The sequence below is a fragment of the Cyphomyrmex costatus genome, unplaced genomic scaffold (assembly GCF_001594065.2).
Source record: "Cyphomyrmex costatus isolate MS0001 unplaced genomic scaffold, Ccosl1.0 scaffold1845, whole genome shotgun sequence".
In the NCBI taxonomy this organism is placed as follows: Eukaryota; Metazoa; Arthropoda; class Insecta; order Hymenoptera; family Formicidae; genus Cyphomyrmex; species Cyphomyrmex costatus.
Window position 1 is genome coordinate 17,598 of NW_017275874.1, and position 23,393 is coordinate 40,990.

Consider the following 23,393-nt stretch of genomic DNA (forward strand, 5'->3'; position numbering starts at 1 on the left):
TTATTTGCATGTATATTCCTCAGTGCGTTCCATACAAGTCTCGCAATGTACGCGGCAACACCAGTGAAACTTGCATCTGCATTGCCACGTTCTTGTGAATTGATGTGTATTATAGCCACGACCGCAGCACATTAAATCACATCCATCGGTTTCTAAAAACAGATAAAGATTTTTATTGTTTTCGTAAGAGATAAAAAATTCTTGGTGAAGAATTATCATTTAACTTTTACGTTGGATGTCTTGATAATTAAATTAATTATTGAAATAGAAATACGTCAAAAATTAGCAAACTGATTTTTTTGGAGATTATAAATGTTTAATAAAATAGCATTTATTATCTATGGAATTGTAAAACTGTCAGGATTTTTTCTTTTACCTGTGCTAGTACGATTGCAATATCTGCCCTGCGTACCGAGGCTACCTTGCGCCAAATCCGGCTCACAGTAATTGGGGGAGGGTTGAAGATAAACTAGCTCGCTTCTTTTTGGAATTCTCTTCGGATTTATAATCGAGCTTATAGTTGGGCTACCATCTTTGTCTTTCGACCGTTTCTGCGTCGAAAGTACCAAGTACTTCTTGGACTTGCTGATTTTTTTCAACAGTGGCTGTCGATTGTGCCGCGATTTGGCGAAATCGTTCGGTTTGCCTTGAGTTTTGGCGTCGTTTCCCAATATGGGTACCATTTCTGGCAACATTGAATGCGACATTGCATCCAGTGTCTGTAAATTATAAGCTATATCAAATAATTTGCATTAACTTTCGGAAATAACAATAAGAACACCATTAAACCAAACAGTATTGAATTGAATTTGATTTATATATTGAGTTAATCTCGTATTTTAAGATTGTCGATTTATTCACAAAAGACATTCAATTGAACAAGGTACCTGAACTGTGGGTGGGGGAGGAGGTGTAATAGCCATGACGGGTTTAGCTCTCCTGTATTTTTTCATAAGAGCATCGCCGATCTGACGAAAACTGGGTAATGTTCGCCAACATGTTCTTACAGTGCAAGATCCGGATACACCGTGACACTTGCATTCCGTTTGTAAAAGAGCCTTGACTATCTGAAAAGATAAAATGTTACAAATAAATATAATTTTCATAATTATGTGGTTTCACATATTCTCTTCAATATTGTTTTATAACTAATTAATTCGTTTTATTCAATTAATTTTAAGTGAACTACAGTACAATATTTAAAAACTAGGTCTTATTCAAATTGCATATATATAGTATTGATTTATTTTATTCAGCGATAAAAAATTTCTGCTACCTTTTGAATTAGTTTATAAAGCTTTTACAAGTCCAAATATATCACAAAAACTTTGTATAGAGTCTCGAAACGCATCTAAATATCGCATCCAAACAGATTACCACTTACATCGTGCGTTTAATAAAGTGTATGTCGATTTGTTTCTTTCATTATACACGCATATCCTATGCAAATTTCAAATCTACACATGCGATCGGAGCCTTTTTGGTCGGAGAGCGGGAACGAGAATGAAAACGAAAACTTACAATGCGTTCGATGAGAATAAATGCGTCGCCCGATGCTTGAATCATTTTCAAACGATATACACGGGTCCATTACGAAGAAATCAATGGCGTAGAGCTTCGAACTGTCATAATGTTATACATAATTCAATTGTTTTAGTCACCTTGCGTGCAATTTATTAAAATATTTTTCTTCATTTTCAAAAAACCTATGACTATGTTTATTCATTACTTCATTGCTTTATAAATTTTTCATTTGGTCGTGCTTATGTAAAATATAAATATTACGATACAATTATTTTGCGTACGATTTAAATATTTTTATTTTACGTATAAATGAAATAAAAAGAAGTATTGGAAATTGAAGTCCTAAGTTTTTAATTTTAACGCGTGAAGAATAAAAGGATTTTACTATATTCTTCATAGACATGCTGAGAATTAATTATGTATCTTGTAACGAGATAAAAATTACAAAAGTGAGCAAATTCAATAGAATATTAATAATTTTATCACTGTAAATCCAACTGTCTAAAAAATAACTACAAAATATGTATGATCAGTTTCCCATGTAAAAATGACAGTTATATTACGCGTTTAAATGTATAAAATAATTTTTTATGCAGTATAGTATGTTATTTTTACACAGAAAAGCAATCGTTACACATTATATATTGTAGTCACTTTTTACATACATGGACATTACAGTGAATGATCAATATCTATATTGAATTTTGCTCACTTTTGTAATTTATATCTCGTTCCAAGAACAGTCAGCCCCCCAGGTATAAATATACAACTGCTCGAATTGTTACAAGTCGTCCATTCTCTCGCGTTTATTACAATGACAATGTTCTATCTATGAAATAATTACCGTGCGGATTTCGCATCGCCACGCCACTGGCGCGGAGATGCATTTCGATTAACTCGAGGGTGATCTTAAACGGTTGTAATCGTATCGAATGTTCATCTGCAAAATCCTACGCACGCTCGATTCCCGATGGGGACCCTTCATTGTGCGCCGACCGTGGACACGACGCGTACGCGCATGAAACTGGTTTAACATTTCGAATTATTCTGGCGCACCGCGTCGGTGCCACATACGGAGGAAGGTTTAAAAAAATCTTCAACGCACATAAAATATGTGGCGCGCCGGGGCGATCAACGTTAAGAATAAATCATTACCTCTGAGAATACAGGTACGTGCGTATACGTGCACGTACGCAAACCAATAGCGAGGTTTTATTGCCCGCTTGTAATAAGGGCCAATCGAGGTAGACGAAAGCTCGAGACGAACTTTCCCCAATTAAGGCGCGCCGCCCTCACCGCTTCACCTTCGGGCATAACGCAATTGTTTCTTACAAACGCTCGTTTTCGATCATCAACTTTGCTCCGTAAGAATGATAATGATAAAAAAAAGAGCTGTAAAAGAGCTTGTTAAATCGGATAAATGATTTTAATCCTTGCATTAGTAATTTCTTGCATTCTTTTCCTCTCTCTTTTTTTTTCTCCCCTTCAATCCACCTTCCATTTCTCTCTTAAAATAAAAATTGGACATTACGATAGACAGAACATTAAGATATCTAGATACGTTAAACAAACAGTTATGTGTACGCGAATCACAGATCAACGACATTGTCTTCCTCGGTATAATTGGCTTCTCGCGTAGGTTATTGGGCAATAAATCAAAATTGGTAATGTCTGATTTGCATACACTTGGTGCACGATGAACGCGCCTCATTATGGATATTATCACTCTGTTATCCGATCTAATCCGTTGCCCATAGCTATACAAGTTAACATGTCAGGCTCAATTTCTATAATGATTTTCCATAAAATATTAACGTGCTGAAACACATTCCTACATATATAATTGAACATTTCTCTTCTTGACAAATTGATTGATCACTTATTCTTAATATCTTTATAATATTAATTATTCTTGAATTATTGTTTCTTCACTAATTTTCTACATGACAGCGCATAATACGTACGTAGAACACGTGAGTGAAATAAAATATTATGTACACATATCTTTGCAATAGAATTGGTAGATTAGAATATTGTGAAAGGAAATGTTAAGAATAGACAATTTGTTTAATTTCGACACGTTAAAAATACGGAACTCGCAAAATATAAACTGATAACATTATATCAATATTATAATTTCTTACTCAATGTAACTATATTATATGTTACAAATTACAATGATAAATGGATTTCTGTCAATTTAATGACAAAAATAATAAATAATAATAGAATAATGGAAATTGACGCAGAAATCAGTGCGTAAATTCAATGACTGTTATGTATAATATGTATTATTACATTTATATTATTAAGTAGGAAATTATAATATTGATGTAACGCGTTACTGATAGTTTGTATTCTGCAGCAAGGCTTTGATTGTAGGAAATCGTGGATATCAGTTTGCAAGCGTAAACATTTAGGCGTATGAAGCAAATTAAGTTTCATGGGAAGTATATCTGTCTACTTCAATTACATTGTATATATCCTTTGTATAATATGGTGTTATATAATCTTAGAATCTCGCGTAATATAATTATACGACAGGATGATTGAGAAATGGCGAAGAGCTGTGCTGTCGTCAAATATCAGCGAGCTTAATCTTCGCGTTAAACGATTTCTCTTGTGAGTTACGGTAATTAATATTGCTTCACGGCAATTATGGTGCTCATTACATAGTATTACTTTCTGCTGACGCATATTTTATGACTTGTGACGCCCGTGTCTGGGCTCTTCTCCTATTAGCTTTTTTTTAAATAATATTATAAAGATAAAAATACAAAAAGAACGTTATCATTAATTACTGCGCTTACCTTTCTTCCGGCTTTATTATTGTGAAGGTTCATCAGGCTCCGAGCATCTCCCTCGATCTCTCTCGCATCCAGAAACCTACGCGCGAACCTAACATTAAATTATAATATTAAAATTTATGCGTGTTTAGCGTTCGCCGTATTTGCGCCGTTCGCGAGCAAGCTGGCGTAAGAAGCAACGAGAACTGATAGTGCAAATTAATTAACTATCAGTTTAATTACCTCATCCCGTACGTGACGTCGGCGCTGCAACCGCCCCACTCCCAACCGTTCGGCGGTAATTCCTTCCTCGTCCTACAAAAATGCGATATTAATCGGTAATAATTAACACGTTGCGTGCTGTGCGCAAAACGTTACGGGATTTATAGCCTACCTTACGGCAGGTTCACAACCGCAAGCTGTGATGTTGCCACGGCTGCAAGCTGCTGTCACTGCGTATGTGACACCGGCCGAGCTTATCGCGTACGTAAATGCCGCCTCTTTGCTACCTGCAAATAAAAAGTGCCAAATTTTCTTTTATTCTTACCTCGTACAGATTAGAGAGTCAGTTTGATTTTTATACAAGGGAAATTGACGCGGAATAAACTTGAGGAATCTTAAAAATCGGTTGTATTTCTACTTATTTTTAATATATGCGTATAATCTTTATGAAAGAATAAAATTTGAAAAAATGTATTAATACTAATAATTATATAATAATTGTTAATATTAAATCTTTCAAAAGTTTATATAATAATTATACATATAATCTATATATAAAATAATTTAATGTGTCTATATGCCCACACGAACCGTGGCTCATTTCAAATTTTCACGTCGACTGTGTTCCAAAACTCGAGACTCACGACAGCAGACATATTCAAATGGACGTTGCCTTGTCAAGTATTTTCATCACGCGAATTTACTATAACTTAGACGGCTCGCCATCGCACTATGCGCGTAAAGCGCGAACGCAATTAATTACGCCATGCTCTCAGCTCGTTTACTGTGTCGAATGAATTATCGTACGTCCGTTTCCTCACGATGTTCATTTTTCACTCCATTATCACAGTCGACACCTACGCACCGCTCTGTCTCGAATCTGTCTGAGCCGGTTGGTGTTTCACTCTATCGTCAAATTCGTGCTGTAATTTGCTTGTCAGCGTTTGCCAGGGCATGCAATAATCTCTCATGTAAATTCGGTTGAAGAAGAGGTGTACGCATTAGCTTAATGCTGAAATTCAATGTTGGCTATGAAGACGTCTACTCCGTGAACCTTTATTTGTGCTATTAGGATATATAAATTATTGCGTTAAGATACGCAATGAATATACGGAGAAACAACAAGTGGATTTACGTCTCTCTCGCAAAATTATGATCACGCCCCGCTTTTACACCATTCAGTTTCGATTATTTTCGATAATGCATATAACAGAGTGGAGTATATCTCCACAGAGATGAATTTATTATAGATATTTCATTTAGCTGATTTTTTTTTAATGTTCTATTACTTAATTCAAAGTTGGTCTCTTTACTTTACTATAAAAAATAGAATAAAATATCGAGAGAATAAGTGGACATTCGAGCAATTTGTGAGAGATTGTCGTATACCCGTTTGCTAAAGCAATGTTCAAGCATTGTATTCTTCCCGAGCCGGCGCTCTAGGACGCGTCGTGAAGGAAGCTGATTGTGCGCGGAGACACCATCGGTCAAAAGGTTGATGAATTTATGCTGAGCGTTTATGTCAAAGGACGGCAGCGCGGGCATCTATTTAGCGTCAGAGAAGCCGGTAAGGGGTAAATTTATCGTTTCGTTGGCGTTGCCGCGTTGTCGCTGCGACTCTTCTCTTGCTCTTTCTCTCCCGCTCCGACGGACGAAGAGAGGTGTCCTTTCCGCATAAATTCATTTCAGCTGTAAAACGTGAACGCACCAAATGAGCACGGCTTCCATATTAGGGTCCGGCTCATGGTGATACCGAAGAGTCGTTGTTCGTGCCGAACGGGCAATGCGAAAGACGAGAGTAAGCCTCAATCTATTTGCGATGTATGGTATATGTGTACATAGTCCTGTGTATACGCGTGCATTTGTGTGTCACATTATCTGTGAACTTATTAACGTCTGAAAATATTGCAGAGTGGCAAATAAAACGAGAATGAATTATCTTCTTGCGAGACGTAAATTAACGTTCTTGTTAAAATCAATCTTCGTTTAAATGACCGTATTGATTTGCGTACAAAAAACTGAAGAATAAGTGTGTTATTTACACATTCCTGATATTTACGTTTCAAATTTTGATTGGATTTGATTGTTTCGTAATACATATTTCGTAAATTAAAGTGAAAGTAAAGGGCGCCGGGATATCGCAAAATGGTGCTCGTTTAAATGATAAAAAGTATAAGAAGAAAAAACAGCACAAAATCGCAAGAGGAATGGTCCATGATTGATCGTCACGCCGGCGATCTTTTAATTTATATCATTGCATTTTAAATGACTCGCGTAATAGCCCTATATGAAATTTATAAACCACTGCGTCACCGAATGTGGGCGATTATTTACGGTGATCGTGTGATGCGTACTCAAATTTAATAATGAGTACGTACTCATCGCGATCCTTCGTTTTATCGTATCATTCATTTCTTAGCGGTGGTCATTTATCGATTAAAGGTATTATTAATGTAAGGGTATAAACGCTACATGTATCAGCTAAATCAGCTTGCATATATATCGCTTTTAACCAATGATGCATTCATTTTATACCTTGTTATAAATTTATAATTAAGAAAATTGTGATTTGTATCTTAGTTTAATTGGTACATTCATTTAAAATATATATAGAATATGTCCTATCGGAAGTTTTATTAACGTAAGATATATATTTTTAATTTTTTACTATTTAATTTTGCACTTGAGAGAAATGGTCGTTCATCTGACCATAAGAGACGAACATCATTTGTCAAATAATTAAACAATTTTTAAGCCTTACCGATAGCGGGACAGACAAGCTGGTGCAATCTTACGTGAGACGTAATCAGACTCACAGTCAGTCTTTATATAAGGAATCAGACTATTTAAACGCGGAACCTTAATTAAGGCGCGAGAATCTCGAGTCAATAAGCAGACGGTATTAAAACTTGTACGAAATGATCCTCAGGAGGGTTAAATTTCACATCTTACTCCTTACTTCTTGCTACGACGAAAGAATACGTTGATGGCAGTGGATCTCAAATGGCGATGCGTCACGCATCCACCCACAAGGTTTACATTATCCAATGGCAATAAGACGCTTTTTGTCCGATGCTCCATTATTATATTCTCTGCGATTTTATGTGAGTCGATCTTATTAAAGATAACGAGCCCGATGCTATCGTGTCAGGCAATAAAGTATTTCGCGTGTACCCATGCGATATTACCACGCCATCGAGGTGATATCCTGACTCGTTACTTGTCTCGCGATGAAAGGAGACGAGAAATGATTTGATTCTCAACTAGGAAGATATATCTTGTTATTTTGAAACGCACGTTGTGGAATGAGATTTCTTCAACGATGCATATTTCTCGTTGCAAGAGAATAATTGATCTCGTTGAAAAAAAAAAATTATTAAAAAATTATAACTATAATCAAAGAAACTCTCTATAAACAGAAATGATTTTAATGAATTTTTTTCCATCGGTTGAAAAGTTAAAATTAAAAACTAAATTATTAAATGTTTTATAATAGGCTGTAATCAGATTGAAATATTATGCCGATTTGGATTCCTGGTTTTAATTCTACGCGCGTGTGAAGTGTATACAAAGTGTATACCATAAACTCTCTCGGTGGGTGGACGATAAGAGAGTTACCACCTTGGTGAACGGACGCGTACCGGTCACCACCGGCGGTGTTCTCTCCTTGTACTCTTCTTATGTTGGACAAGATCTTTATTTCGTCGTGAAAAAGAATTTGTCCGCTAGCTTGTACGCACGCATGTGTATAGATGTGGAACGTGCTTTCTCTCGCGCTTTATCTCCCTTTTCTCTCGCTCGTCGTGCCGAGGTTAAAAGTTCGCGTGTCCCTGTCTCCCTTGTCGTGGACATTGTGTGTATAGGGAATCCTTATTCGCCTGCGGCGTTTATCACAGGAAGACAGATCATTCGCTGGACTCGCCCACGCGACCTATATCGATGGTGAGCATCATTGAACGGTATTCAAACTGAATGAAACATTGTTGTTTTTTTTTTTATTTCGATTAATCTATGAGAGTTACGTACACGTATGTATTACATGCATTATTCAGTTGAAAGATACGTTATTTGATTATATAAGATATGTTTTTTAAAAGTGTGATTTTATAAACATTGCTTGCAACTCACCATTGCTTTTAGATATTGTATTCTGTCAAGAATACACATTAATTAAGACCTTCGCAATAACGTCTCGGATGTAAAAAGAAGTGTGTAGATATGTTTTTTTTTAAATCATTTTTTATTTATTTTTTATTATTATTTATTATTTAATTATTTTTGAATATTTTTTATTAACTATTTTCTCCTTATACACATGCAGTTACATTTTATCCAAACGGAATGTTGTCGTTTTTTTACTAAATCATCGCGCGTGATTTCTTTCTTTTTAACCTATATCTTTCGGTTACGTGTTATTAGAAAAGGAATAGACCGTTAAAGTGCGTCGAATCAGCGAGTAAATTAAGACTAAGTTATTCTAGCTTAGTCGGAAAGAATCAGCGCCGAGACAAATTTCCCTATTCTTAAAACCCCTGCTAGTATCTGTATATTTATAACAATCCGAATCTATACATTTTTATTATTCTGTGGTATAATTCATCACTGTTTCACAGTTTTCATTCAGTTACGCACGTAAAATAGAAATACATCATTCCGTGCATGAATAGAATGAAAATTTTATTTATGCGCGAGCATATTTTAAGTAGTCGAGTGAATATGTTAACAATGCTTTCGTGAGGAAAGAGAATCTCGAAAATCTTTCTTTTTCTTTCACTTTTTTGTTAGAGAGAGAAAATATTTGTTATTCTTTTATACCTTTGTTATACTTTTCTTTTTATGTATTATTCAGATTTTATGCTTCATGCAGAGCTATTTATGCTTATGGTATGAGTGGAAATGTAAATCGAGGGAAAAGTATCAGTAACTTATTTATAAAAATTTTACGTCTAAAAAAGGAGATTAAGGGATGTAATGCATTTTTACGACCGTGCAAATCTCGAACAAACGTTTCTTATGCCCATTTCCACCAATGCAGATTAACTTTAATCTCGGTTCAATTTGCTCTTCGTCTTTTTTTAATTCTAAAAATTAGAAAAAGATTAACAGTAAGTTAAACCGAGATTAAAGTTAATCTGCATTGGTGGAAACAGGCATTAATTATATAATTGTTATTAAATTTCTTATTTCCGATCTTATATGACGTCTGTACAAGCTTATACCAAAGAGAGAAAGAAAAAGAAAGAGAGAAGTGTCAAGTTATTCATGAGATCAAACTGCGTGATGATAGTGTATGGGGTGGAATATTTTAAAGTCCTTGCTTTCTCTCTCTCTCTCTCTCTCTCTCTCTAGTAATGCACGCGAGCAGAACGCTTCTCTCCTTTTGTGTCACGACGGATGAACCGAGACAGGACAAAAAGCAGCACGTTTTACCTCTCTTTGCTACGGGTAAGAACACGGAGCCCGACTCTTACTGCCGTGTAGCACCGTCCTTTTATAATTTGAAACGACTCGCCTGTACCGGTTCAATGAATAATCATCGCTCAATCATCATAAACTGCTGTCGAGTGGATGGATTAAAATAGAGCAGCCATCTTTTTTGTGTATGACAAAAAGATCTGTGGCGTGATTTTAATTGCGAACTGCTCATGTTTTCGTTGAAATTGATCAGTATGATAATTAATCAGTCAAAAATAGAGAGCAATTGACACTATATCGTATCGTATAATTATACGATATGAAATCATACACGCCATGTATTTTACATTTGAACAAGTTTGCTATTTTTGACAATAGAAAGGAAAACAGGATACACACGCGAATATTTATTTTTCTAATAAGATTCAATAGGATTTCTTTCTTGTACGGTCGTTTGTGCGAAGAAATACCTAAACAGTTATATACACTAAGAAAAAATATATTAAATTTTAATAAATATTTATTTGAATAGTGCCAATTAAACATTTACTTACAGTAAATAGATATTGACAATAATAGAAATGATAATCAAATTAATAGTTGTACTAAATAACTGTAGCTTCATACTTGATAAATATTTAGTTGGTGCATATTAAAATTTAGTATATTTTTTTCTATGCATGCGTACATACGAGGTACAATAATATTAGCAACAATTTTAAAAGGCGCAGATGGCAGAATACGACGAAAAATGTGTTGAAGACATCGGTACGACAAATGATCGTTACTACTCTCTAATGAAAACAGTCATTAGGGCGTAATGTTTATAATTAACGTTTAATTTAATTAAGATTTATAATTAATGAACGATTCAACTTTAACGAATTTGTGATTTAGTTTTTACGTTCTTTTATGCAAAATCAACAGTAATGTTGGATTTTATTTAGTAAAAATTTGATAAGAACTTGCATGATTCCTATTTCACCGTCAAATTAAACTCGATCAGTCAGCACAAGACAATTAACCAATTACTTGTAATTAAGACACACATCTTCACTTAATATTTATTCAATCTGAGTCTGGCCATTGAATTTGCATTCGAATCCACTTCGGGATGTCTTCACAGTTGTTTTTTCGAGGAGAAATCTTGTTTCTTAATGATGCAGGATTGATATTTCTTGATTGATCCGGACAAATAATTATGCACGATTTTTTTTCATGTAATTATAACGGTTCATGCTTTCAAGATTTATTAATAAAATTTCAAAATTAAAACTCTTAAGTTTCGAAAGGTTCCAAAATTATTTTGTAAATTTACAATCATTTGTGTGTGTGTGTGTGTGCTATTTCTTAACTTGTAATTATTAAATAAATAATATAAGTCTATTATTGTACATTAAATATAAAAAAATCTGTTTTCCATTAGAATAATTTTATCAGTTTTTTAAACACTTGTGATAAAAAAGAAATCATATAATTTCCAGGTATCGGCAGATACATGGTAGACATGATATTAAAAAAACATTGATCAAGATTCTTGTCATGTAGAATGTATTTAACACGCCATATTATGTGCACGACACTCGTATTCGTGCGAGCCGTAACAACGGGGGGTCGCATCTAGTATCAGAGTTAGTCAGGAGGATCCGTGGTTGTATCTCGTTTATAGTGTTTGTTACGTTAAACTGGTGATTTACGGCTGTTCGTGTGCTCGATGTACATGTAGCATGGCGCAAGACTCTCACGGTGTCACGTGTGAGCAGGTACATTACACGTAACCTCGGTAATAAGGTTCCTGTCTACAACATTTTGCAACGTTTCGCGACATTAAACTTTGACCTCCAATCCAATATTTTGTCACATCTCACAAATCAGATACTTTATCAATGTTTACATATGAAAAAAATTATATTAATATCAAATTAATATAAAGAAACGTTTATAAATTAATGACAAAGAACGGTTTTGCTATAATAAAAATTTAACTAGAAACAAATTTGAAAATAATTATATAGGACGTCCAAATTGGTTGCTAAAATATTAAAACTTTTTGCTATTAATTGTTGTTAATATTTAAGTGATTCAACAAAATTATTTTCAGATCTGTATCTATATAACTAAATTTTGTACTTCAATAAAATCGTTTTTTCTGTGTACATACACGTTTTATCGAATGTTTTGTTTTTGAAATTGATGTAGAATAGCGAAATGAAATTTAAATAGTAAAATTGGTATAGAGAATAGCGTTGAATTCAACAATTAATTGTTATACTTGAATTATGTAAACTTGTCGTTGATAAGGTTGTGGGTTAAATCTCTTACACACAAGTATATTGCTCGGGGGCTGCAGACTCACGCATAGAATTACTCACGACGTTCGCGTGACATTGTAAACGAGCGAGGTATCATCGCGCTTGTTATTACAAACCGCGCGAAACTCGTGAAGATTGAGTACCTGTTATCGAAAGAACCGAAAAAAATAATCTTATAACCGCCTTTCTTCAAGCGTTTTCTTGGAAGGTACTTATCGTACACCGTTTCCGATGACCGGTTACATCTTAATAAGAAGGGCAGCAACGACAATCTGTGCGAGTTCATCGTCTTGCTTCCCTCCCCCCTCTCTCCTCCTCCCTCCCTCTCTCTCTCTCTCTTTGTGTCCCCGTTTCTGTCTATCTCTTTCTCTGGACTCACTTACACATCATTATTAATGGCCCCGGTCGACTCGTTGGCGATTTTCGCAGAGGCACTTGTCCACAGCAACGGTCAACGGGGAAAGAGATACGAGCCGGCGATATATTAATTTATTAACTAGTTTATTTTTATACGGGGTTTAAAGAGGTCTTATATCCACAGACGCCGGTGAGAGCCTCTGGGGATTCGAGAGCGAGCACCCCAGCGTACCGGTCCATAACTCAATCCATACTAGGATCCACCGGTGCCGTTGGCACTTTTCCACACTAAAATACGCTGAATTATATCGATCCCGTTCGTCATCCCGCCGCACCTTCATTTCTTTGCCTTCGGCAGATAAATCATCGCCAGGCATTAGTTCGGATGATAGGAAAAACGAGTCCCATTTAGTTTTACATGGAATTTTATCTTACATCTTCCTACACGGCAATATCTAATAGTCAATCACTATTACAAATCTACACGTATACAATCGAAATTGCTAATAACGGCAAATTACGATAGTTACACTGTGCGTGCGACGTCCGAGTTTATTTTAAACGTAATCACGTATAGTCGGATACATAAATATACGATTGACCGCAGTTCGTAATTACTTAAACAGACCCGAGTACATAATTTGATTTTGAATAAATATCAGTTCCGAGAATAACCGAAGGATATCGCAAAAGAAATGCTGCAACATCGACCGTAAATTCTTGAAAATGACTCTTCTTTCAGTGGTTTCTCTGTAGACACTCTCGCACGCATTATCTAATCTAATTATTTTACTGGACGGTAGATATGTAGGTACATGCCGGGTTTGCTTCCCATGGACGTTTCTACAAGCCGGCAAATTCTCAAACAATCTATCGAGCAAATTAGCGGTAAGATAACGTTGACAGAGATAAATCGACTCGCGTTACCGCGCGGTATAATTATTATATATAATTAGTTTGTGAAAGCTATTTAATCGATACATAAAATATGATATGTAAAATAACAAATATATATCCGCGCGTGCCCCTTTCGAAATCATAAAGCTATAGAGAGAGAGAGAGAGAGAGAGAGAGAGAGAGAGCTTTTTTCTTATTTACAGAATAATAAAGATATTTAAAGTCTTCGATAAATATTGACTTTCAATTGTTAAAACTAACATTTTTCAAAACAAAGTAAAAAAATTCTACCGTCTGAACATCTTTTCGCACGAAGAAATCGTCTTTCTATTGTATGTACCATCGTTACTTTGTATATACGTGCGTATATGTGTGTCGAACCCGGCATGTGCGCTATTTCGCACGGTCATCGACGCGATATAGCTCAATATGAGTATACATCGATGCGGAACAGGAGAATGAATGCATCAACTGTGCACCAGGGGAGGAACCGCAGGCAGACAAGCGGGAAGGCAGGCAGACAGGTAAGAAGGTAGGCAACCGAGCAGGCAGGTAAAGACAGGTAAAGGCAGGTAGACGCAGGTAGGTAGGTGTGTCCATGCCAGAGCGCCGAGTGTGGGCCAGTCCAGTTATTTGAGACGGATAAGAACTTGAAAAAAATGAAAAAAACGCGTACAAGCGCGAGAGCGGATATAAGTGTACGGAAGGATGAAGAGGAGGAGAAGGCTTGCAACAGAAATTGATAGGACGCTATACATTAATGCAGTATCTTCGCCAATGTTATCCAAGGGTTGATAGGGTGGGGGTGAGGGGGAGCAGAAGAGGATACGTTCGGCGTCTCGTACGAACGTCAGCTCTCCTTCGCGTTCTCTTTGTCACTCGACTTTGTCTCCCGCTTTTGCTTATCGCTCGTTTGCTGTGCCGTCCGAATAACGTTGTCATGCGCGAAATAATATTAGCCCTTTGGCGAATGGCAGGTATTCGCATGGAATCACTCGCTGATAAGAACGACAGCTTGACGAGATAACGATTTTTGGAAGATCTCGTTTACTGTAAACGGCTGAGAGTGCTTTTAATTATTAGAAGAATAACAAAATAAGAGGAAAAGAAAAAGGAAGAGAGGATAAAGAAGAGAAGAGAGAAAGGGAAATCTCTATGACGACGTCCTGTTTTCGCTTGAATTTACAACGGATAATATATGGTCCATCGTCCACGTAATGGATCTCTTAATTACGTCGTTTCATTTAGACGATTAGATGATCGCCGCCCACGTTTTCTCGGATCTCGAAAAGTCTCCCAGATAAATCTGCCTAATTTATGAAAATGTATTCACCACGAGAATTCATTCGAGTGGGCCACGACGTCTCCGCTTTGAGCAGTGTCGCAGCTTCTGTAACGAGTTTTCAGATCGACGACGATTGATGCACCTAATTATATTGAATTACAATCGTATCTATTATATCGTTAACATTCGACACGCACGACACGCGATTGTAATTGAATTACGGATGGAGAAAAAACACGAGTTAATTTTAAAAAAATATATTGACATTCAAAAATAAACTCCTAAAGGCATCCGCATTTAATTTTCTTTCACAGTATGGATAAATGAGAATTAGCTTCAAAGATCTGAATGCTGATATGTGCAGAGCTACCGCAGAAATTTATATTCTGTTCATTCATAGCTTTTTTTTAATGAGCAACATAGATCTTAAGCACAACTCGACAGGCTATCTCTATATCGTCTGACAATTTCGTTCGATGCGATTTTAAATGTATTAATTGAAACTTTGTTTAATTTGACTTTTCTACTTCTACACGTACGCTTACAAATTACATGTAGAACACATAGAATGCAAAAATGTTTTAAGAGCAGGAAAATATTTTAAAGCATATATATCGCTGCATTTAGCTTCGGTATGTTGAGCGGCCCCGTTAATTTCACTAATTAAGTTAGCAACTGACCGCCCTGCCTGTTCCATCTTATATCCTCTCTCCCACTGTCTCTTATAAGCGTTATTTATACTTTTTTGCGCATTAATTTCTGATCTTCTTATTTCTCGTCCGACTTCCTCGCGCCGCCGCTTATTTTCCTTCTCTGCTTTGCGTCCGTGTCGTCGAGCGTACGTAAACGTTCTCGCTCTTTTAAAAAACATACCGTACGGGTTTTCTTCGATTTTAAATTCTACGACATTATCGACTTGCAGATGTGACAATAGTAAAGGTTTTAATAAATATTTACACGTATTTTCGTGATGTCACGTCTACAAGGCACACTCCGTCTTGTGTAAACTTGAATAAAAAGGTAGTGATCGTCATTAATTAAAATGCTAAACTCGTAATTAGTTGTTGCATTATACATATTTGTGACGTACGCAAATATCTCACGCAATCATAATATTCCCTCCAATCTCTTTAGCAGGATCTTATACAATGTATTCATATGCGCACTTTATTCAGCGTGGAATTCCAGAAGTCACCCACGAGCCTCTCGATGATGACGGACGAGGCTTGTATAATGGCAAGAGTACGGGTAACAAAGTACGATCATCTCGTTGCGTTGTAAATCACATCGTGTTTACCAAGCTTCTTTGATTCTTCTACCTCAGTGCTTTAATCCGCTCGGTTAATCATGAAAAATCGTTGACTTACACCATTACGAAGCGCCACGCTGTTACATCTGGTGTTCTTCGTATACAGGACGTTTCAAATTAAAAACTTTTCTATTAAAGATGGAAAAAATAATATAAAAAATATCCTGGTTGTTCTTCAGAGACATTATATGATTGCGATTAATTTTTCTTCTAATGGAGATTTTCTCCTCAATCATATATCTTTCTTTGCCTATAAAATTTAAAAGGTTTGAGAGGTCTGATCTCGAGATGTAACAAGCTGTACATGTACAACCGGGTAATATCCCTTCGATGTGGGACATTTATCCCCTCGACTCACATTTGTAGTATTTAATGCCGAGATGACAAATGTGTTGCATTTGACAATATTTTTGGATCACGTATCTGCTTCCACTCAGGGATTATCTTGTTCTCGAAAAATATCGCTTTCGCCGTTTGTCATCGAGCCGACCCGCCACTACGACGTGCAGCTCGTTAATATTATTAGATTGCTCCTTTAACCATAAAAAATTAAGAAGCGATTAAGGATATCTGGTTATACATCAAGCACATTTTTAAATAATTGCACTTTGCAGGAGATAACTTCTTCTCTTTTGACTACGGATAAAACGATTAGATTTTGTATACAGGTTTAATCTTAATTTAGAATACTGAAGTTAGGATTATCTAGAAAATTGATTTTGAAAAACATATAATATATATTGAGGTATATATATGTGTATTAAATATGTTTCTAAATATTAGTTTTTTTAATCGGCAAGAGGACACTGAATAATCCTGGTTTTCGAACATAAGTTATGTACTTGGAGTGCAGGTTGCAGCCACGACGAAACGGTAACACGAGAAACCAGACCCTATTTCATACCGGAATGTGTGATACGTATGTATGGTAGTCCACTACCTGCACTTGCTGATTTCCATAGTGATAAAAATGCGCTACCACGTTTCTCATCCGTAAAATTCTAAGCGCTATAAAAATTCTGACACAACACTGCCGTAAAATGTCTCTTCGAATTAGCGTTAAAGCGACCCGAATAGAGTACTTAATTTAAGAATTTTGAGCTGCGGGAGAAAAATGAAGGAGTTTATAATGTTTTTATCAAAATTTAGGTGAGGTATTGAACATTGCTTAATGTTATATCACCATCAGTCTTTCGTGGAGAGCTAAAACATTCTTAATTTATGAAAAAACGCAATAAGAAAAATATAATATATAAAAGAATATATATTATTCTTTTATTGGTTTTTTAAATAAAATTATGAGCTACATAAATATTTATACATAACGGCAAATGCTAGCTCGTCTTGATTTATTTAGAGAGGACGATTGAAAGAATTAAGATATATAATCGCTGATCAATTATTCAATAACTACATGAGACTGTAGTAATTTTCATGATAAAATAGAGAGAGATGGAGAATTTATTAATTTAGTTCTGAATTTTTAATCGCTGAACCTTCTATAATGAGAAAAATCGTTTAGAATGTAAATGAATAAATCGATGACAATGCACGAGGATATTAATAAAAAGGTCATTAGTGTAGTACAAGTGCGAGTCTAATAGATGTAACAGCCATGTGTCTTCTTTAACTCATAATATATGTACTGAGGATGTTCCAACACGCACGCGACTTACTGATACATAACAGGTAGTAAGCTATGCTACTTTATGCGCGCGTTAAAGTGATGAATTCCCATATATATCCAAACTTTCCTTTTTTTACATTTCAATTGCACGGTGTTTCTATTGTGGATACTTGAAACATTAACTGTGCAATTTCATCCCGCTACCTACTACTTTACACGGCAGGAGAGCCTTTCGCGGAGCAAAGCGAGTATAGCATCCATGATATATTACGCGGCGTAATAAATACCGAGTGCTGGTGACAGAACAATTCTTACCCACTACCACCACGTGGCCGAAGACCTGATCGTTGGATACGTGGGAACAGTTCCAACGGTGATGTCGGAACTGGTGCCGGCACTCGCGCAGACCCAGTGCGGCGCCTTCGCCCACCGCCGGCATCGCGTGCGGCGCTTTCCTGCACTGGTCGCGCTGACTTTTCGCCAATCCAGGGATGCGACTGCAGACAGCCGCGCCGACCACCACCGCTCCGACCACCCTGGAATAAAGAGATCCATCTCGTGAGAAATATATATGCAAGCGAGAAAATAAATAAGCGATGAATTTTTTTATGTACGTGATGGAAACTATTTTGATACGAGAATCTTAGCCTTCATTTTTAAGAGGTAGGGAATATTCATAAGATTATTAGTTATGTACACCACTTAAATATAGTCAAGTATTTTATATTTGTATAATTAAATCAGAAACGTGAGAGATACAATAACTTATATCTCTCAAAAAGTTCTTAAGAAGTAAATATCTGAAAAAATAATTAAACATTTCACGACAATTTATCTTTACCGTCTTAACTTCGACATCTTGACGAGTAAACTATAAACAGAGCGGTTAACAGGTGCTAAAACTGATCCGATGACAAGCTGAAACTTGATATCCTTAGTCTCCTGCTGGTTCATTGCTTAATTTATATCCTATAGCATTTTTCTTAAGTATTCTTAAGCAAAGTGATTATCTATATTTTTAATTCTCTTTTAAGAAAAAAAAAAAAAAAAAAAGAATAATAGGAAGAATAGAGACCGATATATCACTTTGAAGATGATTTATAAAATCGCGCGATTCATTCATCATTTCGAAAGAGCTATAAATATACCCTTCATTACGAACCACTTACGATTCTGTTATTCCTTCCCGATCGCAGCAATGAAATATTAAGGCGCTCCAAAGTACTCGAGGGTGCAGAGTTATCAAGTACTGGGTTGCGAGATGGGATGAGGTAAGAGAGTATCAGGCTTCAGAAAGGATCGTAGAAGAGAAGAGATGTAAAGCGAGCAGGTTGAATTTCTGAGAAGCATGAAATTGCGACGATTACGCCGTGTCCCCAGGGCGAGAGATATTTGCATTGGAATGCATCGCGCTGGATCTCGCAGTGGCCGCCGAATCTCTCCTCCGTGGTGGGACAATCCGTAGGATGTCCTGACGACGAACACGAGAAGAAGAAGGGGCGATGGCGTGCCGCCGCGAAAACGAGCCGGTCCGAAATCGCCCGGAGGGACTTCGTTCCTCGTCACATCGCTTTCGCGAGGCATAAACGAGAAAGACGTTGACGCGAGGGATCCCGTCATCGTTCCCTTCAAAGATTTGGCATGCGCATTCGTGATTTCTCGTTGACGGGAAGATGCAATCGAGCAAGGGGCCTGCCGAGATGGAAAAAAAAAAAGAGGAGAACGCTCCACGTCATTTCTCATAATAAGTACGAGATAGTGAGAACGGCGGGCTTCTTCTTTGTGCATTTGATTTCAAGTTACATTGTGACAATGGTCGCTGTGTGTATTGGATTAACTAGAGAAATTAATTAGAGAAGCGATTTGCAAAAAATCCGACGTTGTCCGATTGTAAGAAGGCGGTAAAGTTAACCGTAGTTAAACGTAAGCGGTCACGTTCTCCTTAATTACGTGCTAGGTACGTCACTCGTTAACCTTAATTAAACACGAGTTGCACCATGACGGTGCCTCGAAGGCATGTCATGGACGGACAGGTGATAGCGGTTACTCATTTGTCTTCATTGCTCGTTACTTAGTTAAGATGCACTTTATCACGATTATGTCTGATGAATTGTTATAGCGCACTTTTTTTTACAAGAGAAATTGACGATTCCAAATTGATAACTGTTTTATGTTTTTTATATATATCTCAACTTTTATATTATTTTAAATTATTATTAATTTTTTACTTGTGAATATCATTATTTTGACTGAATTTTATTTACGCTAAAAAAATCTTTCCAAACATCTGTTCTCAAATATTTTGATAGATCTTTAGAAAAAAATTTGTCCTTTGTGTTATTATATTAATTAGATTATGTTGAACGTTGAAAACTATTATTAAAGAATGCACCTGTGTCTTTAGGATGATGATCGAGTAAAAGAGAACAACGGACTCGCGTACTTATGCGCAGCAGCAATCCACACGTAGTCATTAGAGCATAATGTATAACATTACGCCCGTCTCATACAGAGGCTAATGGTGTGCTATTTGCAACAGGGTACCGCAGCACCGTTCGCCATCGACCGTTAAAGTCGCTGTCAGAGCAGTTCCAATTATGTACCGTTTATCTTAATTTTTACAAATTTTCAAACATTGTTTTTATATTATAATCCAATGAAATTAAACTGTTTCTAAAATAATGTGCATCTATAACTATTATTAATACATTTTTTAATAACAAAAGCTTATATATTGTAAAAAATGATCATGACAACATTGAATATTCCAAAACAGATTATTATCTTCATCGTATCGAAAGATAATTAACGTGTCGCTTTTATATCATATGATTTACTATCGAAACGTTTTCTGGATTATTTGACATTACTCAATTTATCCCAAAGATTTCAGGCATTTTAAAGAACCACGAAAAAAAATGTGAATGTGAGTTCCTTGAAAATAGAAAAAAATTGAGGGAAAATAATTAGGTTCACGTGTGTAACATTTTGTGTAATAAGCTATCAATAAGCCGTCGTTAAAATACCTTTGTCGATACATGTGTGTAGTCAGCTCGCATATTCTATCCTTTTTCCCGTGAAAAATTGTGTATCAATTTATAGTAGCAAAGAGCCTATTAAGCATTATTAGTTTCAGTTAAGGCACACCCTCAAGACTAATTTTCGAGTAAGAAATATCGAACTCTTTCGCGTTTACGCTCGCAAATGATATATAATCTAAAATGTAGCGCAATATTTGCAAGTGTACTAATATGCAAATCTGGTTTCATTCCTTGGTCGATTTTACCTCACACGTCTCAATTTCTCGATGCCGGCATTTTTTTTTGATAGTATGAGTCACGATTCACTGATTCATCTAGTCGCGGTTGCATTTTTTAGAAGTTGCAACTTCTATGTGGTTAGCCGCAGAAGTCAGAACGAGGACCTTTCTAGATAGATAATATCAGTACACAAGGGAAGAGTGTATCGTGTAGTTTTAAAGCGATAAATTATAAAAAAAAGTAGACCATAATTAAAAACTTGAAGAATTTAAAATGATAAAAAAAATGAAGTGTATACCCGTAATCATATAATGCAAATTTTGATTTGATTATTACTTTTACATATCGAAATGGGCTGACTTGACATAAATCCCTCGAATAATCTGTAGCGGTTAAACGTATCTGTTAATGCTGTCTTACACGCTAGATTATAGATATTGACATAGAAAGATGCATAGATACGAAACTATCAGTAGTACACGCCTTGGCGCTTCGCTCTGCTTCGATGATATCTTGATAGCGTATGACACCGCGGGGGTTCCGTAGTCGAGAATGGTTGAGAATCTTGAATATAATACCAACGCTGCACACATCGCTTCGCTTACTCGAATAACTGTAAATCTTCATAATGTCTTACGCGATGATATCGAAGATGATATCTGCAAAATGGTCGTCTGCTACGAGCGTCGTGTAGAAATGAAAACGGCGTATCTCTATTTTTACAAAAAATTGTTCGACTTCTCGGCAACAACAAAACTATCGGCGAAAATGTAAATCAAGAGAAAGAGAAAACAAGATAGGGATTTAATCTAATAAATAAATGAATATCTTATTTCATAATAATAGAAAGTACCTTGATAATTATGTATGATAAAAACCGAGTGTAAACTTTTCAAGTAATATGTCAGTAATCGAGATAATACATAGATCGTCGTATATTTTTTCAAGTTTTACTTACATTGTAAGGAGATATTGCAAGACGTAGATAAATACCATCTGAGTGATCAATTGCATTTATCGCAGGGTATACTTAGGAAAAGGGAAAATAAAAGAGGTAGCAGCAGACTTAATAATTGCTGAAGTTACTATACATCAAAATCTGACGTAGCTGGATAAAACCAAGCAAGCTCGGCTTAATTAATGCGATTATATCGAGGATCTTTTATCGTTCACACGCTGTTTTATTCAAGCAAACGGTATATTATATATTTTTAAATACTTGCAAAATAAATCGTGACGATTATACTAGTAGATGCTAGAGTGAATATAACAGTATAATAGGTATGTTCTAATGATAAAATCAATAATCTTTATAAAAGTAGTGGAAGATTAATAATTATTTTTTCATTATATTTCTATTACCAGTTTAATCGCGGAGTTATTAAAAATTATAATTTTATATATATGTATATATACAGTTATTATATAGTTTTATCATTATGGCCTTATTAAATTGATAAGTGTTCTGAGATATTTAAAAAGAACTATTTGATTTGAGTAGTTAAATGATATGATTACATTCTCTCAGAATTCGCGTTATCTCACATCCTCTGGTACGCGTATTTTTATCTATTATCACGTTCTTGCAAAAAAAAAAACTTTATAAATAGCTTATTGTCAATTCTGAGGCGACACTTTCTTTCCGTCATTAAATCTATGAGGAACAAGACATATGTATCATTCCCTTATCTAGTCCGCAGATTCATGACTCACGATCGCAAATACGAGATACGTGAAGATACTCTCCCTCGTCGCGAGTGATGTACGTTTAACTCTGTATACGAGAATGTGGAGGTTGTGAAGTACGATCTTCAACGAAGAATTAATTATCCAAGAATTATAATTATCTAAGAAAATACATTTCTACTTATTTTAATTTCAAATCAACGGCAATCTTCCTTTTCTTTTTTTTTTTGTGAGACTTGTAAATTCTCCAAGTTGTTTGAAGAATGCTATTGCATGCTTTTCTTACTTAAGAAGTAATGTTTCATTGCGCAACGCTATATCATTGATTGTCATTTTGACAGAATTCATTCAACTTTACGCTTGAAACGAGCCATTGTTGCTTTATCCGTTTGTTCGTCAGTGTCAAAAAGACACTCGAGATACACACTGCCGTGGGTCCGAGGGATCCACAATGTGATGGACGCTTATCCGACATCAAATCTTTGAAACACTTTTTTTACGGAGACACCTCGGCCGGTGGGTCGCTAGTTCGATGCGTAACGCACTCCGAGTTCCTTTTATTGGCGAGATTTCAACTCGACGGCCCATGGCGAATGGGTTTCGAGTACTCGATATGCCGTGACTAATCGAAAACGCTGGAAGAATACCTGCAGGGGCGGATTTACGTCTTCTACCGCTTTAATACTCGTTCAATTAAATCTATAATAAGCGAT

The 23,393-nt window shown here is 35.9% G+C and overlaps 1 protein-coding gene across 1 annotated transcript; it reads right to left on the reverse strand.

Annotated features, from left to right (window-relative positions):
- Positions 1 to 18,688, reverse strand: LOC108772347 (protein Wnt-7b). The gene is given in 9 exon segments (XM_018537869.1): positions 1 to 152; positions 377 to 719; positions 888 to 1,067; positions 4,335 to 4,422; positions 4,554 to 4,625; positions 4,705 to 4,819; positions 12,849 to 13,057; positions 18,022 to 18,270; positions 18,576 to 18,688. Coding segments are annotated over 9 exon segments (1,521 nt in total).
- Positions 18,689 to 23,393: the final 4,705 nt, after the last annotated feature.